The following is a 19,350-nucleotide window of genomic DNA, read 5'->3' as shown; positions in this document are numbered from 1 at the left end:
GGTAGTGGTGCAGAGGAGAAGGAGGAGGGTAGTGATGCAGATTAGGAGGAGGGTAGTGGTGCAGAGAAGGATGATGATAGTGGTGCAGAGGAGGAGGGTAGTGGTGCAGAGGAGGAGGGTAGAGGTTCAGGGGTGGAGGGTAGTGGTGCAGAGAAGTAGGGTAGTGGTGCTGAGGAGGAGGAGGGTAGTGGTGCAGAGGAGGAGGAGGGTAGTAGTGCAGAGGAGGAGGGTAGTGGTGCAGAGGAGGAGGAGGGTAGTGGTGCAGAGGAGGAGGAGGGTAGTGGTGCAGAGGAGGAGGGTAGTGGTGTAGAGGAGGAGGGTAGTAGTGCAGAGGAGGAGGAGGGTAGTGGTGCAGAGGAGGAGGAGGGTAGTGGTGCAGAGGAGGAGGGTAGTGGTGCAGAGGAGGAGGAGGGTAGTGGTGCAGAGGAGGAGGGTAGTGGTGCAGAGGAGGAGGAGGGTAGTGGTGCAGAGGAGGAGGAGGGTAGTGGTGCAGAGGTAGTGGCCCACACCTGGCTACTCTCCCCACCCACACCTGCACATGAGAGGGAACACTAAAGCCCACATCTGGCTACTCTCCCCACCCACACCTGTACATGAGAGGGAACACTAAAGCCCACACCTGGCTACTCTCCCTCCCCACACCTGTAGATGAGAGGGAACACGGAAGCCCACACCTGGCTACTCTCCCCACTCACACCTGCACATGAGAGGGAACACTAAAGCCCACACCTGGCTACTCTCCCCACCCACACCTGCACATGAGAGGGAACACTAAAGCCCACACCTGGCTACTCTCCCTCCCCACACCTGTAGATGAGAGGGAACATGGAAGCCCACACCTGGCTACTCTCCCCACCCACACCTGTCTATGTCACACACTCATGCCAAAGAAAACTTATATCAAGTAAATCTAGCTTGTATGAAGCAAGACAATGTTGGGCTAAATATTGATCAGTGTTATCTTATAAGCAGTGAAGCTTGCTTAATGAATATTCTTGGTCGCTAAACGGTGCTCAAAGTTACTCAAGAAGCCTTATAAGTTCTCTAATTCATGACTTTTAATGTAAAAATATTTTTGAAACCACTGGAAGCACTGTGAATTAAACAACTGAGTTACAGATATTCACGTGTTAAAATGTAGTCAATACGTACAGGTGAATGGCTCGTAAGAGAAGTCCCGGAAACTACAGTGCAGGCGACTATACCCTCCTCTTGAGAAAGGACACAGCTGAGCCGCCAGGTGGCAGCACCAGTCTATGGCGGGGTCGTCATGAGTGTGGCGCCGCCAGATGGACAGGCTGAGTATCCTACCCTGGTACTGCAGAGTGTCCAGGGTGTCCGGGTCCACGTAGCCCGTGGCGTCCAGGGTGTCCGGGTCCACGTAGCCCGTGGCGTCCAGGGTGTCCGGGTTCACGTAGCCCGTGGCGTCCAGGGTGTCCGGGTCCCCGTAGCTCCGTAGCGGGTTGCTCCAGGCGTCCAGGTCAATGCCTGAAGACATACACTGAGATACAGTCACGGTCGTTACTGGTATGTTCTAAGATATAACAAGAAGACATACTGAGCCATCCACTCACCTTACTGCTGGGTTTATTACCTGATGACAAGTCCGTATTTTGGACAGTATTAATAGCATCTAAACTATGTATTAATAGCTTTTAAAAGCCACGGTCAAGGTCATCTGTATCAATGGTCAAGGTCATCTATCAATTGTCAAGGTCATCTGTATCAATGGTCAAGGTCATCTGCATCATGGTCAAGGTCATCTGTATCAATGGTCAAGGTCATCTGCATCATGGTCAAGGTCATCTGTATCAATGGTCAAGGTCATCTGTAGCAATTGTCAAGGTCATCTGTATCAATGGTCAAGGTCATAGTCAAGGTCATCTGTATCAATTGTCAAGGTCACAGTCAAGGTTATCTGTATCAATTGTCAAAGTCACAGTCAAGGTTATCTGTATTAATTGTCAAGGTCACAGTCAAGGTTATCTGTATCAATTGTCAAGGTCACAGTCAAGGTTATCTGTATTAATTGTGAAGGTCACAGTCAAGGTTATCTGTCTCAATTGTCAAGGTCACAGTCAAGGTTATCTGTATTAATTGTCAAGGTTATCTGTATCAATGGTCAAGGTCATCTGTATCAATGGTCAAGGTTACAGTCAAGGTTATCTGTATCAATTGTCAAGGTCACAGTCAAGGTTATGTGTATCAATTGTCAAGTTTATCTGTATCAATGGTCAAGGTCATCTGTGTCAATGGTCAAGGTCACAGTCAAGGTCATCTGTGTCAATGGTCAAGGTCACAGTCAAGGTCACCTGTGTCAATGGTCAAGGTCATCTGTATCAATGGTCAAGGTCATCTGTATCAATGGTCAAGGTCACAGTCAAGGTCATCTACATCAATGGTCAAGGTCACAGTCATGGTCATCTTTATCAATGGTCAAGGTCACAGTCATGGTCATCTTTATCAATGGTCAAGGTCGCATTAGAAGGTCATATAAACTAAGTCAAGGTCACAGTGAAAGGTCATCTGGACCAAGTATCAAGGTCACAGGGATAGATGGGTCACCTGAATTAAGGATCAAAGTTACGGAAGGTCTAATTAACCAAGGGATCAAGGTCACAGTAAAAGGTCATCTTGGACAGGAATTAGGTCACAGTGAAAGGTCATCTTGAACAGGAATTAGGTCACAGTAAAAGGTCATCTTAAACAGGAATTAGGTCACAATGAAAGGTCATCCTGAACAGGAATTAGGTCACAGTAAAAGGTCATCTTAAACAGGAATTAGGTCACAGTGAAAGGTCATCCTGTTCAGAACAGGAATTAGGTCACAGTGAAAGGTCATCTTGAAAAGGAATTAGGTCACAGTAGAAGGTCATCTTAAACAGGAATTAGGTCACAGTGAAAGGTCATCCTGGACAGGAATTAGGTCACAGTGAAAGGTCATCTTGAACAGGAATTAGGTCACAGTGAAAGGTCATCTTGAACAGGAATTAGGTCACACTGAAAGGTCATCTTAAACAGGAATTAGGTCACAGTGAAAGGTCAACCTGGACAGGAATTAGGTCACAGTGAAAGGTCATCTTGAACAGGAATTAGGTCACAGTAAAAGGTCATCCTGAACAGGAATAAGGTCACAGTGAAAGGTCATCTTGAACAGGAATTAGGTCACACTGAAAGGTCATCCTGAACAGGAATTAGGTCACAGTGAAAGGTCATCTTAAACAGGAATTAGGTCACAGTGAAAGGTCATCTTGAACAGGAATTAGGTCACAGTGAAAGGTCATCTTAAACAGGAATTAGGTCACAGTGAAAGGTCATCCTGAACAGGAATTAGGTCACAGTGAAAGGAGATCTGTACCACGAGTCAAAGTCAAAGTGGTAAGTCATCTGAACCAAAAGTTTGGCGTCGCTAAATACTTCATGAAATTATTTATGCACAAGAATATATACAGCAGCGGAATGTTTCGAAAATTTATTATTCATGGAGTAGTCGCCCTTAATAAGTCTATATTTGTAATCAAAGTAGAAGGTTTGTCACCCTTAGGGTGACTATATTTGTAAACAATATAAGGTGTTTGTCGCTCTTAAGGTGACTATATTTGTAAACAATATAAGGTGTTTGTCACCCTTAAGGTGACTATATTTGTAAACAATATAAGGTGTTTGTCGCTCTTAAGGTGGCTATATTTGTAAACAATATAAGGTGTTTGTCGCTCTTAAGGTGACTATATTTGTAAACAATATCAGGAATCTTTCGTCCATAAGGTTGTAAACATATATGTAAACAATGTAAATCTGAATTACTATATTAAACATGACGAATGAAGCCCTTTGCGTAATTTTGGTATTAATAAATAACCCTAAAAATTATGGTGGAAAATATGAATATTTACCAAGACGCTGCAGGTGAGGAAGGTGAGGCAGGTGACGGATGAGGATGGTCAGTTGCTGTGGTGTGAGGCGCAGGCCGAGGGTATTGAGGGTGTGAGGCAGGAGGGGTATGTCTGCCTCAGGCAAGCCACCACTAAACATCTCTAAGGTACACTTACTGCCGGGGGCTGTCAGCCTCTCCAAACATTGTTTTAGTATATCACTTGTCTCTTTTCTGTCTAAACTATAGTGAAGATCTAAGGATATGGTTACCTTCATTTTTGCCAGCACAGACAGTGTTGACAGGCGCTGCTTTAGTTGGGGTGTATCCTTTATGCTTAGGTAAATGTTCTCAGGTGTCACCTTCTTAAGAACAAGCGGCAGGACAACACACGAGTCAACACGCTCTATTCTCCACCTGTGTTCTGTACGCAGCTTCTCACACACGGCTTGGATGACGTGCTCACTCCCGCGGGACTCTGCTACATGCTTCAACAGCTCGTCAGTCGAATTTTTAACCATCTTGCACAGGTCAATTATGTGAGTAATGAACCTGTGCTCTACTCCCCGGGCACACAGCACCCCGGTAGTGCTGACTAAAAAGTTCTGCCATCTGGGGCGCTTCCTAAACTCTTGTAGCACGGCGCTAATATCAAACTTTGACCCTCTCAGGTGATCTCTCAAGGAGCGTTTTTCCTTACGTACAACATCCACCAAGAGGTCAATGATTATAGACCTGTCCCCTGACACTCGGTGTGATGCTGGATCACCTCGGTCCTGCTCAGCCCTCAACAAGAGATCGACCAGCCCCCTGCTGGCACAATACTCCTGGTACCTGGCGTGAAAATAGCCAATCACCCACACCACAACATCCACCAAGAGGTCAATGATTATAGAGCTTTCCCCTGACACACGGTGTGATGCTGGATCACCTCGGTCTTGCTCAGCCCTCAACAAGAGATCGACCAGCCCCCTGCTGGCACAATACTCCTGGTACTTGGCGTGAAAATAGCCAAAAACCCACACCACATTTAGGCCTCGACGGTAGCTGGTTCTTGTGAAATAGTTGGACAAGACCTCCTCCTGCGGCAGTCCCAGAGTGTCACACTTCTCCCTAATCTCCGCTTCCGTCTCCGGCCAAAGGTCGTACTCCTGCCTCTGGATCCCTCTTAAACTAATCTCTTCAAAGAACAACAGAAACTGGTCACATTTTCCTTTGGGGTCCACCACATGTTTGTCTGTGAGTCTGGACACCAGTTTACTGGTTATGAAGTCATGAATCTTCTCGTAGACTTGAGTGTTTGTGGTGAGGTTGTTAAATTCTTCTGGAGCCTCGACACACAGCAGCGCCAACAAGGTCAAGGTGAGTGGAGTGTTGAGGTACTCACCCAGGAACTGACTCATCTGCTCCAGCCGCTGGGTAAACCTCCCTGTGATGACACTCCGTTGGCACTCTTCCTCCACCAGCACCTTGATGGTTCTCTCGGCGAACTCCACGCGACGTTCTGGAGTGATGCCCAAGACGAGGATGTTGCAGCGAGGTCTGGTGTGTGGGACGAGCTGTGACAGGTGTTGGTCCCACCCCGGCCGTGTGGTTATCACCAACCTCACATCCTTGCCAGGCAGGTGCAACAGCTCCTTCACCAGCCTTCCTGAATGGTCGTTGACCTCGTCGTAGCCGTCAATCAGGACTAATATATTTAAGCTCAAGATTATCTCCTTAAACAGCTGGAAGTCAGCACCAGAATCACTAAGTGCTAGAGGCAGCAACTGGCGGAGGAGATCATCGAAGGTATTAAGATGTGAGTCCCTGCACTGTACATACAAAACGAGGTCCACAGTGCCCAGGTGACGTATGGCAGCAGGGTCCTCTACCCACTTCTCGAGGATGAGCTTGAGTAAAGTTGTCTTGCCCATACCACCTTCCCCCGTCAGGAGGACACACTCAGGGACTCTTCCGTCCTCTCGTCTCATACTCAAGATGTGTTCATAGTTTATATCCTGACCCTTGGCAGCGTGGGAGGATCTTGCCCCTATGACGGGATCTTCAAGGAGTCGTAGTCGTGTAAAAGCAAGACTTGGGTTGTAGTTAATGTTGAGGAGGAGCCAGGGTGCGGGAACAATCTGGTACAGCAGTTTATACCCGTCAGTTAGCTCCTGCTTGCTCATCTGCTTAACCTCTTCTGGGATGTGGCTTTTGAACATCTTAATCTCCTGGCGGAGCTGTGGCAAGTACGCCACATCTGAGGGATCCAGTGGCTCTCTGACCTTCGCTAGCAGATCACCAATATACTTGGTGACATCTCTGGTCACGTGGTCCACATCCTGGCTGTTTGTCCCACACCGGACGCCGGCCTCAGCCAGCATCTTAGCCAATAAGTCACTGAGCTCCGTCAGTGTTGACGTAAGATCTTGCTCTGACATTCCCACATTATCATGGGCCAACGTGTTTCGGTGTTGCTTCAGGCTGTAAATGAGGTGTTCAAGTGACGGTCCCTGAGGCCCTGGAGTGGTCCACGTGGGGTCATTCATCTCAGCCAGACCGCACACACGTTGCAGGAGTTTATAAAACAGGGTGATGTCAAAAGTAGCCACGTCAGAGGAAGCTTCGAGTTTATCCCTCTGGTGATCATCAAAGACACGCCTGTACTGAGCATTGGTGTACCCCAAGTCCTGAGTGAGGTAAGTCACTACTGGGAAGGTACCCCGGTACGACCACATAAACACACTTGCTAGCGCGTCTCGTCCTGCCTTAGTCACAGCCAGTCCATACCGCAGTCTGTTCACATCTTCCGGTTGGATAACAGGACTCGAGGCCGCCATATTGGGCCGTATGATTCTCACCTCACACAACTGTTGTCAAGTTTCACACAAGCAGTAAATGTCCCACGCTGGTTTTGTTATTATATTATGTTTAAAAACATAACATTGTTTCTCACTGTCGGAGACGGGCAGCTTGTTAGGCTTGTGTAGGCCTTCCTAAGCCAACGACAGACCTTCCTCAGGATGCATCCCTCAACAGTTGACTAACTTCCAGGTTAATGTTTACTGCTAGGTGAACAGAGGTATCAGGAGGCTGAGCATCTCACACTGCCAGGGAATCAAACTCGGATGTAATCGGTGATGATCCGACTGCATTAACCACAATACAGTCACTTAATTGACCAAAAATATAAGTGATTTCCAAATAAACCAAGTTTTACAAAATGTGTTCACATGTTAATGCAATATTCGGTTCCAGCTTTATTTGTTATTTTCAATTTGTTCTTTAACTAGTTAATTTCTTCTGTCTTTATACTCTTCAGAATTCTGTCATCTGGAAGAACAATTTAACGTTATTAAAACAAGATGTTAGTGTTAAACATTGGGTCAGAAATACATTTTTGAGATCACTAAAACAAATAAAATTCCAAAGTCTGCCTCCTGCATTTTGTTATATTTTATAACTTAAAACTTGTCAATATTTTGACATAACTCCTGTGATCATTGTGGTGTTGGCTTCTGGTTTAGGTAGAGTAATGGTGCTCATTTTCTCACACAGAAATATACGGTGTAGCATTTAGTAATGTTATTCTCTGCCTTTATCTTGCTCTTGTAAGGACCTATTTAGATTATGCAGTTCAGTTTGGTCAACATACAATATACTGGACATAATTTGACTTGAACCCATAAAGAGAAGAATGCCAAAGTTGATCTCAGGAATTAGAAATCTCCCTTATTAAGAGAGATTAAGGTAGCTATGTTTACACATTCTTCGGAAAGTATAGTTGATATTATTGATGTTGTCAAAAGGATGAAAAGTTATATCGAAGGTTGTAATAATAAGTTGTTAACTGCATCAACACAAAATAGAACAAGAAATGATAAATCTGTATCAATAAGAAATAATGTCTGCTTCTCTGTCTATGCGAGCTAGAAGACCCTACTCAGGGAGCTAGCCTCACCTAATTTCTAACAGTAATTCCTGCTGGGTATGTGCCCAACAGGGAATGGCATATATGTAGGGAGTACAACTTTAAAGAGTACCAAAGCTACCCCCTTACCACGAACTTTGCTATATCATATTAATTAGGCTTTGAATTATTTATTTATTTTCTTGCAAGGGTTCCCAGCTGAGCTTCTGTGTAGATCGCCCTCTCCCCCTCCGCTCTCTTGTGGACAATATTCACAGTATAATGTTAACAACTTACATGGAGTTTACTACAAGTAAACTTCCGTCCCCTGAGAGTCTCTTATAGGAGCAATGATGGCGGGCCGCGTAGAGGCTCATCATATAAAATGGCCGCCTAGAGGCACATAAAATGGCCGCCTAGAGGCACATAAAATGGCCGCCTAGAGGCACATAAAGGGGCGGCCTAGAGGTACATAAAGGGCTGTCAATAGGCACATAAAGGGCCGCCTAGAGGCACATAAAGGGCCGCCTTGAGACACATAGAGGGGCCGCCTAGAGGTACATAAAGGGGCCGCGTAGAGGTAAATAAAGGGGCCGCCTAGAGGCACATAAAGAGGCTGCCTAGCGGTACATAAAGGGGCCGCCTAGAGGTACATAAAGGGGCCGCCTAGAGGTACATAAAGGGGCCGCCTAGAGGCACATAAAGGGCCGCCTTGAGGCACATAAGGGGCCGCCTAAAGGTACATAAAGGGGCCGCGTAGAGGTAACTAAAGGGGCCGCCTAGAGGCACATAAAGAGGCTGCCTAGCGGTACATAAAGGGGCCGCCTAGAGGTACATATAGGGGTGCCTCGAGGCACATAAAGGGCCGCCTAGAGGTACATAAAGGGGCCGCCTAGAGGTACATAAAGGGGCCGCCTAGAGGTACATAAAGGGGCGCCTAGAGGCACATAAAGGAGCCGCCTAGAGGTACACAAAGGGGCCGCCTAGAGGCACATAAAGGGCCGCCTAGAGGCACATAAAGGGCCGCCTAGAGGTACATAAAGGGGCCGCCTAAAGGCACATAAAGGACCGCCTAGAGGCACATAAAGGGGTGCCTAGAGGCACATAAAGGGCCGCCTAAAGGCACATAAAGGGCCGCCTAGAGGCACTTAAGGGGTGCCTAGAGGCACATAAAGAGCCGCCTAGAGGCACATAAAGGGGCGCCTAGAGGCACATAAAGGGCCGCCTAGAGGCACATAAAGGGGCGCCTAGAGGCACATAAAGGGCCGCCTAGAGGCACATAAAGGGCCGCCTAGAGGAACATAAAGGGGCGCCTAGAGGCACATAAAGGGCCGCCTAGAGGCACATAAAGGTGCCGCTAAGAGGTACAGCAAGGGCCGCGTAGAGGTACATAAAGGGCCGCCTAGAGGCACATATAGGGGCCGCCTAGAGGTACATAAAGGGCCGCCTAGAGGTACATAAAGGGCCGCCTAGAGGCACATATAGGGGCCGCCTAGAGGTACATAAAGGGCCGCCTAGAGGTACATAAAGGGCCGCCTAGAGGCACATAAAGGTGCCGCTAAGAGGTACAGAAAAGGCCGCGTAGAGGTACATAAAGGGCTGCCTAGATGCACATATAGGGGCCGCCTAGAGGTACATAAAGGGCCGCCTAGAGGTACATAAAGGGTCGCCTAGAGGTACATAAAGGGGCCGCCTAGAGGCACATAAAGGGCCACCTAGACGTGCATAAATCGGTCGCCTAGAGGCACAAAAAGGGACCGCCTAGAGGTACATATAGGGGCCGCCTAGAGGTACATAAAGGGCCGCGTAGAGGTACATAAAGGGACCGCCTAGAGGCGCATAAAGGGCCGCCTAGAGGTACATAAAGAGCCGCCTAGAGGTACATAAAGGACCGCCTTGAGGTACATAAAGGGGCCGCCTAGAGGTACATAAAGGGCCGCCTAGAAGTGAATAAAGAGCCCGCCTAGAGGTACATAAAGGGGTCGCATAGAGGCACATAAAGGGCCGTCTAGAGGTACATAAAGAGTCGCTTAGAGGCACATAAAGGGGCCGTCTAGAGGTTCATAAAGGGGTCACCTAGAGGTACATAAAGGAGCCGCCTAAAGGCACATAAAGGAGCCACCTAGAGGCACATAAAGGGCCGCCTAGAGGTACATAAAGGAGCCGCCTAGAGGTACATAAAGGAGCCGCCTAGAGGACCATAAAGGAGCCGCCTAGAGGCACATAAAGGAGCCGCCTAGAGGCACATAAAAGGCCGCCTAGAGGTACATAAAGGAGCCTCCTAGAGGCGCATAAAGGAGCCTCCTAGAGGCGCATAAAGGAGCCGCCTAGAGGTACATAAAGGAGCCGCCTAGAGGCACATAAAGGAGCCGCCTGGAGGACCATAAAGGTGCCGTCAAGATGAACAGAAAGAGGCTCCTAGAGGCACATAAAGGGGCCGCCTAGAGGCTCATAAAGGGGCCGCCTAGAGGCACATAAAGTAGCCGCCTAGAGGCACATAAAGGATCCGCCTAGAGGCACATAAAGGGCCGCCTAGAGGCACATAAACGGGCCGCCTAAAGGCACATAAAGGAGCCGCCTAGAGGCACATAAAGGATCCGCCTAGAGGCACATAAAGGAGCCGCCTAGAGGCACATAAAGGAGCCGCCTAGAGGCACATAAAGGAGCCGCCTAGAGGCACATAAAGAGGCCGCCTAGAGGCACATAAAGGGCCGCCTAGAGGCACATAAAGGATCCGCCTAGAGGCACATAAAGGAGCCGCCTAGAGGCACATAAAGGAGCCGCCTAGAGGCACATAAAGAGGCCGCCTAGAGGCACATAAAGGGCCGCCTAGAGGCACATAAAGGGGCCGCCTAGAGGCACACAAAGGAGCCGCCTAGAGGCACATAAAGGGCCGCCTAGAGGCACATAAAGGAGCCGCCAAGAGGCATATAAAGGAGCCACCTAGAGGCACATACAGGGCCGCCTAGAGGCACAGAAAGGAGCCGCCTAGAGGCACATAAAGGGCCGCCTAGAGGCACATAAAGGGGCCTCCTAGAGGCACATACAGGGCCGCCTAGAGGCACATAAAGGAGCCGCCTAGAGGCACATAAAGGGGCCGCCTAAAGGCACATAAAGGAGCCGCCTAGAAGCGCATAAAGGTGCCGCCTGTAGGCGCATAAAGGGCCGCCTAGAGGCACATAAAGGAGCCGCCTAGAGGCACATAAAAGAGCCGCCTAGAGGCACATAAAGGGCCGCCTAGAGACACATAAAGGAGCCGCCTAGAGGCACATAAAGGAGCCGCCTAGAGGCACATAAAGGAGTCGCCTAGAGGCACATAAAGGGCCGCCTAGAGGCACATAAAGGAGCCGCCTAGAGGCACATAAAGGGCTGCCTAGAGGCACATAAAGGGCCGCCTAGAGGCACATAAAGGGCCGCCTAGAGGCACATAAAGGGCCGCCTAAAGGCACATAAAGGGCCACCTAGAGGCACATAAAGGGCCGCCTAGAGGCACATAAAGGGCCGCCTAAAGGCACATAAAGGGCCGCCTAGAGGCACATAAAGGGCCGCCTAGAGGCACAAAAAGGGCCGCCTAGAAGCACATAAAGGGCCGCCTAGAGGCACCCAAAGGGCCGCCTAGAGGCAATCAAAGGCCCCATAGTGGCACCCAAAGGGCCGCCTAGAGGCACATAAAGGGGCCGCCTAGAAGCACATAAAAGGCCGCCTAGAGGTACATAGAGGGCCGCCAAGAGGCACATAAAGGGCCGCCTAGAAGCACATAAAGGGGCCGCCTAGAAGCACATAAAGGGGCCGCCTAGAGGTACATAAAGGGCCGCCAAGAGGCACATAAAGGGGCCGCCTAGAGGCACATAAAGGGGCCGCCTAGAGGTACATAAAGGGGCGCCTAGAGGCACATAAAGGGGCGCCTAGAGGCACATAAAGGGGCGCCTAGAGGCACATAAAGGGGCGCCTAGAGGCACATAAAGGGGCCGCCTAGAGGCACATAAAGGGGCCGCCTAGAGGTACATAAAGGGGCCGCCTGGAGGCATATAAATGGGCGCCTAGAGGCACATAAAGGGGCGCCTAGAGGTACATAAAGGGGCCGCCTAGAGGCACATAAAGGGGCGCCTAGAGGCACATAAAGGGCCGCCTAGAGGTACATAAAGGGGCCGCCTAGAGGCACATAAAGGGGTGCCTAGAGGCACATAAAGGGCCGCCTAGAGGTACATAAAGGGGCGCCAAGAGGCACATAAAGGGCCGCCTAGAGGTACATAAAGGGGCGCCTAGAGGCACATAAAGATGCGCCTAGAGGTACATAAAGGGGGCCGCCTAGAGGCACATAAAGGGCCGCCTAGAGGTACATAAAGGGGCCGCCTAGAGGTACATAAAGGGGCCGCCTAGAGGTACATAAAGGGGCGCCTAGAGGCACATAAAGGAGCCGCCTAGAGGTACATAAAGGGGCCGCCTAGAGGCACATAAAGGGCCGCCTAGAGTCACATAAAGGGCCGCCTAGAGGTACATAAAGGGGCCGCCTAAAGGCACATAAAGGGCCGCCTAGAGGCACATAAAGGGGTGCCTAGAGGCACTTAAAGGGCCGCCTAGAGGCACATAAAGGGCCGCCTAGAGGCACTTAAAGGGGTGCCTAGAGGCACATAAAGAGCCGCCTAGAGGCACATAAAGGGGCGCCTAGTGGCACATAAAGGGCCGCCTAGAAGCACATAAAGGGCCGCCTAGAGGCACATAAAGGGGCGCCTAGAGGCACATAAAGGGCCGACTAGAGGCACATAAAGGGCCGCCTAGAGGCACATAAAGGGGCGCCTAGAGGCACATAAAGGGCCGCCTAGAGGCACATAAAGGTGCCGCTAAGAGGTACAGAAAGGGCCGCGTAGAGGTACATAAAGGGCCGCCTAGAGGCACATATAGGGGCCGCCTAGAGGTACATAAAGGGCCGCCTAGAGGTACATAAAGGGCCGCCTAGAGGCACATAAAGGTGCCGCTAAGAGGTACAGAAAGGGCCACGTAGAGGTACATAAAGGGCTGCCTAGAGGCACATATAGGGGCCGCCTAGAGGTACATAAAGGGCCGCCTAGAGGTACATAAAGGGTCGCCTAGAGGTACATAAAGGGGCCGCCTAGAGGCACATAAAGGGCCACCTAGACGTGCATAAAGCGGTCGCCTAGAGGCACAAAAAGGGACCGCCTAGAGGTACATATAGGGGCCGCCTAGAGGTACATAAAGGGCCGCGTAGAGGTACATAAAGGGACCGCCTAGAGGCGCATAAAAGGCCGCCTAGAGGTACATAAAGAGCCGCCTAGAGGTACATAAAGGACCGCCTTGAGGTACATAAAGGGGACGCCTAGAGGTACATAAAGGGCCGCCTAGAAGTGAATAAAGAGGCCGCCTAGACGTACATAAAGGGGTCGCATAGAGGCACATAAAGGGCCGTCTAGAGGTACATAAAGAGTCGCTTAGAGACACATAAAGGGGCCGTCTAGAGGTACATAAAGGGGTCACCTAGAGGTACATAAAGGAGCCGCCTAGAGGCACATAAAGGAGCCACCTAGAGGCACATAAAGGGCCGCCTAGAGGTACATAAAGGAGCCGCCTAGAGGTACATAAAGGAGCCGCCTAGAGGACCATAAAGGAGCCGCCTAGAGGCACATAAAGGAGCCGCCTAGAGGCACATAAAAGGCCGCCTAGAGGTACATAAAGGAGCCTCCTAGAGGCGCATAAAGGAGCCTCCTAGAGGCGCATAAAGGAGCCGCCTAGAGGTACATAAAGGAGCCGCCTAGAGGCACATAAAGGAGCCGCCTAGAGGACCATAAAGGTGCCGTCAAGAGGAACAGAAAGAGGCTCCTAGAGGCACATAAAGGGGCCGCCTAGAGGCTCATAAAGGGGCCGCCTAGAGGCACATAAAGTAGCCGCCTAGAGGACCATAAAGGTGCCGCCAAGAGGAACAGAAAGAGGCTCCTAGAGGCGCATAAAGGAGCCGCCTAGAGGCTCATAAAGGGGCCGCCTAGAGGCGCATAAAGGGGCCGCCTAGAGGCGCATAAAGGAGCCGCCAAGAGGCTCATAAAGGGGCCGCCTAAAGGCGCATAAAGGGGCCGCCTAGAGGCGCATAATGGAGCCGACTAGAGGCACATAAAGGGGCCGCCTAGAGGTACATAAAGGAGCCGCCTAGAGGCACATAAAGGGGCCGCCTAGGGGCTCATAAATGGCCGCCTAGAGGCACATAAAGGAGCCACCTAGAGGCACATAAAGGAGCCGCCCAGAGGCACATAAAGAGGCCGCCTAGAGGCACATCAAAGGCCGCCTAGAGGCACATAAAGGGGTCGCCTAGAGGCACATAAAGGAGCCGCCTAGAGGCACATAAAGGGCCGCCTAGAGGCACATAAAGGGCCGCCTAGAGGCACATAAAGGATCCGCCTAGAGGCACATAAAGGGCCGCCTAGAGGCACATAAACGGGCCGCCTAGAGGTACATAAAGGAGCCGCCTAGAGGCACATAAAGGAGCCGACTAGAGGCACATAAAGGATCCGCCTAGAGGCACATAAAGGAGCCGCCAAGAGGCACATAAAGGAGCCGCCTAGAGGCACATAAAGAGGCCGCCTAGAGGCACATAAAGGGCCGCCTAGAGGCACATAAAGGGGCCGCCTAGAGGCACACAAAGGAGCCGCCTAGAGGCACATAAAGGGCCGCCTAGAGGCACATAAAGGAGCCGCCAAGAGGCACATAAAGGGCCGCCTAGAGGCATATAAAGGAGCCACCTAGAGGCACATACAGGGCCGCCTAGAGGCACATAAAGGGCCGCCTAGAGGCACATAAAGGGCCGCCTAGAGGCACATAAAGGGCCGCCTAGAGGCACATAAAGGGCCGCCTAGAGGCACAAAAAGGGCCGCCTAGAGGCACATAAAGGGCCGCCTAGAGGCACATAAAGGGCCGCCTAGAGGCATATAAAGGGGCCGCCTAGAGGCACATAAAGGGCCGCCTAGAGGCACATAAAGGGCCGCCTAGAGGCACAAAAAGGGCCGCCTAGAAGCACATAAAGGGCCGCCTAGAGGCACCCAAAGGGCCGCCTAGAGGCATATAAAAGGGCCGCCTAGAGGCACATAAAGGGGCCGCCTAGAAGCACATAAAAGGCCGCCTAGAGGTACATAGAGGGCCGCCAAGAGGCACATAAAGGGCCGCCTAGATGCACATAAAGGAGCCGCCTAGAGGCACATAAAGGGCCGCCTAGAGGCACATAAAGGAGCCGCCTAGAGGCACATAAAGGGCCGCCTAGAGGCACATAAAGGAGCCGCCTAGAGGCACATAAAGGGCCGCCTAGAGGCACATAAAGGGGCCGCCTAAAGGCACATAAAGGAGCCGCCTAGAAGCGCATAAAGGTGCCGCCTGTAGGCGCATAAAGGGCCGCCTAGAGGCACATAAAGGAGCCGCCTAGAGGCACATAAAAGAGCCGCCTAGAGGCACATAAAGGGCCGCGTAGAGACACATAAAGGAGCCGCCTAGAGGCACATAAAGGAGCCGCCTAGAGGCACATAAAGGAGTCGCCTAGAGGCACATAAAGGGCCGCCTAGAGGCACATAAAGGAGCCGCCTAGAGGCACATAAAGGGCTGCCTAGAGGCACATAAAGGGCCGCGTAGAGGCACATAAAGGGCCGCCTAGAGGCACTTTAAGGGCCGCCTAGAGGCACATAAAGGGCCGCCTAGAGGCACATAAAGGGCCGCCTAGAGGCACATAAAGGGCCGCCTAGAGGCACAAAAAGGGCCGCCTAGAAGCACATAAAGGGCCGCCTAGAGGCACCCAAAGGGCCGCCTAGAGGCACATAAAAGGGCCGCCTAGAGGCACATAAAGGGGCCGCCTAGAAGCACATAAAAGGCCGCCTAGAGGTACATAGAGGGCCGCCAAGAGGCACATAAAGGGCCGCCTAGATGCACATAAATTGCCGCCTAGAGGTACATAGAGGGCCGCCAAGAGGCACATAAAGGGCCGCCTAGAAGCACATAAAGGGGCCGCCTAGAAGCACATAAAGGGGCCGCCTATAAACACATAAAGGGGCCGCCTAGATGCACATAAATTGCCGCCTAGAAGCACATAAAGGGGCCGCCTAGAAGCACATAAAGGGGCCGCCTAGAGGCACATAAAGGGCCGCCTAGAGGCACATAAAGGGGCCGCCTAGAGGCACATAAAGGGGCCGCCTAGAGGCACATAAAGGAGCCGCCTAGAGGCACATAAAGAGGCCGCCTAGAGGCACATAAAGGGCCGCCTAGAGGTACATAAAGGGGCCGCCTAGAGGCACATAAAGGAGCCGCCTAGAGGCACATAAAGGGCCGCCTAGAGGCATATAAAGGAGTCACCTAGAGGCACATACAGGGCCGCCTAGAGGCACATAAAGGAGCCGCCTAGAGGCACATAAAGGGCCGCCTAGAGGCACATAAAGGGGCCGCCTAAAGGCACATAAAGGAGCCGCCTAGAAGCGCATAAAGGTGCCGCCTGTAGGCGCATAAAGGGGCCGCCTAGAGGCACATAAAGGAGCCGCCTAGAGGCACATAAAAGAGCCGCCTAGAGGCACATAAAGGGCCGCCTAGAGACACATAAAGGAGCCGCCTAGAGGCACATAAAGGAGCCGCCTAGAGGCACATAAAGGAGTCGCGTAGAGGCACATAAAGGGCCGCCTAGTGGCACATAAAGGAGCCGCCTAGAGGCACATAAAGGGCTGCCTAGAGGCACATAAAGGGCCGCCTAGAGGCACATAAAAGGCCGCCTAGAGGCACATAAAGGGCCGCCTAGAGGCACATAAAGGGCCGCCTAGAGGCACATAAAGGGCCGCCTAGAGGCACAAAAAGGGCCGCCTAGAAGCACATAAAGGGCCGCCTAGAGGCACCCAAAGGGCCGCCTAGAGGCAATCAAAGGCCCCATAGAGGCACCCAAAGGGCCGCCCAGAGGCACATAAAGGGGCCGCCTAGAAGCACATAAAAGGCCGCCTAGAGGTACATAGAGGGCCGCCAAGAGGCACATAAAGGGCCGCCTAGATGCACATAAATTGCCGCCTAGAAGCACATAAAGGGGCCGCCTAGAAGCACATAAAGGGGCCGCCTAGAGGCACATAAAGGGCCGCCTAGAGGCACATAAAGGGGCCGCCTAGAGGCACATAAAGGGGCCGCCTAGAGGCACATAAAGGAGCCGCCTAGAAGTACATAAAGGGGCCGCCTAGAGGCACATAAAGGGGCCGCCTAGAGGTATATAAAGGTCCGCCTAGAAGCGCATAAAGAGGCCGCCTAGAGGCACATAAAGGGCCACCTAGAGGCACATAAAGGTCCGCCTAGAAGCGCATAAAGGGGCCGCCTAGAAGTACATAAAGGGGCCGCCTAGAGGTATATAAAGGTCCGCCTAGAAGCGCATAAAGGGGCCGCCTAGAGGTACATAAAGGGGCCGCCTAGAGGCATATAAAGGAGCCGCCTAGAGGCACATAAAGGGCCGCCTAGAGGCGCATAAAGAGGCCGCCAAGAGGCGCATAAAGGGGCCGCCTAGAGGCACATAAAGGAGCCGCCTAGAGGTACATAAAGGAGCCGCCTAGAGGCACATAAAGGAGCCGCCTAGAGGTACATAAAGGAGCCGCCTAGAGGACCATAAAGGTGCCGCCAAGAGGAACAGAAAGAGGCTCCTAGAGGCGCATCAAGGAGCCGCCTAGAGGCTCATAAAGGGGCCGCCTAGAGGCGCATAAAGGGGCCGCCTAGAGGCGCATAAAGGAGCCGCCTAGAGGCGCATAATGGAGCCGACTAGAGGCACATAAGGGGGCCGCCTTGAGGTACATAAAGGAGCCGCCTAGAGGCACATAAAGGGGCCGCCTAGAGGCTCATAAATGGCCGCCTAGAGGCACATAAAGGATCCGCCTAGAGGCACATAAAGGAGCCGCCTAGAGGCACATAAAAAGGCCGCCTAGAGGCACATAAAGGGCCGCCTAGAGGCACATAAAGGGGTCGCCTAGAGGCACATAAAGGAGCCGCCTAGAGGCACATAAAGGATCCGCCTAGAGGCACATAAAGGGGCCGCTAAAAGGCACATAAAGGAGCCGCCTAGAGGCACATAAAGGAGCCGCCTAGAGGCACATAAAGGAGCCGCCTAGAGGCACATAAAGAGGCCGCCAAGAGGCACATAAAGGGCCGCCTAGAGGCAAATAAAGAGGCCCCCTAGAGGCACATAAAGGAGCCGCCTAGAGGCACATAAAGGGCCGCCTAGAGGCACATAAAGGAGCCGCCAAGAGGCACATAAAGGGCCGCCTAGAGGCACATAAAGGAGCCGCCTAGAGGCACAAAAAGGGCCGCCTAGAGGCACATAAAGGGCCGCCTAGAGGCGCATAAAGGGCCGCCTAGAGGCACTTAAAGGGCCGCCTAGAGGTACATAAAGGGCCGCCTAGAGGTACATAAAGGGCCGCCTAGAGGCACATAAAGGGCCGCCTAGAGGCACATAAAGGGCCGCCTAATGGCACATAAAGGAGCCGCCTAGAAGCGCATAAAGGTGCCGCCTGTAGGCGCATAAAGGGCCGCCTAGAGGCACATAAAGGCCCGCCTAGAGGCACATAAAGGAGCTGCCTAGAGGCGCATAAAGGGCCGCCTAAAGGCACATAAAGGAGCCTCCTAGAGGCACATAAAGGAGCCGCCTAGAGGCACATAAAGGAGCCGCCTAGAGGCACATAAAGGAGCCGCCTAGAGGCACATAAAGGAGCCTCCTAGAGGCACATAAAAAGGCCGCCTAGAGGCACATAAAGGGCCGCCTAGAGGCACATAAAGGGGTCGCCTAGAGGCACATAAAGGAGCCGCCTAGAGGCACATAAAGGAGCCGCCTAGAGGCACATAAAGGGCCACCTAGAGGCACATAAAGGAGCCGCCTAGAGGCACATAAAGGAGCCTCCTAGAGGCACATAAAAGAGCCGCCTAGAGGCACATAAAGGAGCCGCCTAGAGGCACATAAAGGGCCGCCTAGAGGCACATAAAGGAGCCGCCTAGAGGCACATAAAGGAGCCGCCTAGAGGCACATAAAGGAGCCTCCTAGAGGCACATAAAAAGCCGCCTAGAGGCACATAAAGGAGCCGCCTAGAGGCACATAAAGGGCCGCCTAGAGGCACATAAAGGAGCCGCCTAGAGGCACATAAAGGAGCCGCCTAGAGGCACTTAAAGGAGTCGCCTAGAGGCACATAAAAGGCCGCCTAGAGGCACATAAAGGGCCGCCTAGAGGCACAAAAAGGGCCGCCTAGAGGCAATCAAAGGCCCCCTAGAGGCACCCAAAGGGCCGCCTAGAGGCACATAAAGGGGCCGCCAAGAAGCACATAAAAGGCCGCCTAGAGGCACATAAAGGGCAACCTAGAGGCACATAAAGGGCCGCCTAGAGGCACATAAAGGGCCGCCAAGAGGCATCTAAAGGGCCGCCTAGAGGCACATAAAGGGCCGCCTAGAGGCACATAAAGGGCCGCCTAGAGGCACATAAAGGGCCGCCTAGAGGTACATAAAGGGGCCGCCTAGAGGCACATAAAGGGCCGCCTAGAGGTACATAAAGGGGCCGCCTAGAGGCACATAAAGGGCCGCCTAGAGGCACATAAAGGGGCCGCCT

General features: G+C 52.0%; 2 protein-coding genes across 2 annotated transcripts in view; both read right to left on the bottom strand.

The window, feature by feature from the left end:
• The window catches only part of LOC138350608 (uncharacterized), a 401,046-nt gene that overhangs the window by 365,254 nt on the left and 16,442 nt on the right, over window positions 1-19,350 (bottom strand). The gene's annotated exons all lie outside the window — the stretch shown is intronic.
• On the bottom strand, window positions 1,142-7,174 carry LOC138350605 (uncharacterized). Its single transcript, XM_069301633.1, has 2 exons — window positions 3,894-7,174; window positions 1,142-1,488 (listed from the first exon to the last, which is right to left on the bottom strand). Exons 1-2 carry the CDS (start codon window positions 6,691-6,693, stop codon window positions 1,142-1,144), a joined length of 3,147 nt encoding a protein of 1,048 aa, XP_069157734.1. The 5' UTR covers window positions 6,694-7,174.

This window comes from Procambarus clarkii, chromosome 46 (genome assembly GCF_040958095.1).
Source record: "Procambarus clarkii isolate CNS0578487 chromosome 46, FALCON_Pclarkii_2.0, whole genome shotgun sequence".
In the NCBI taxonomy this organism is placed as follows: Eukaryota; Metazoa; Arthropoda; class Malacostraca; order Decapoda; family Cambaridae; genus Procambarus; species Procambarus clarkii.
This window is presented reverse-complemented; position numbering and strand designations above follow the sequence as displayed.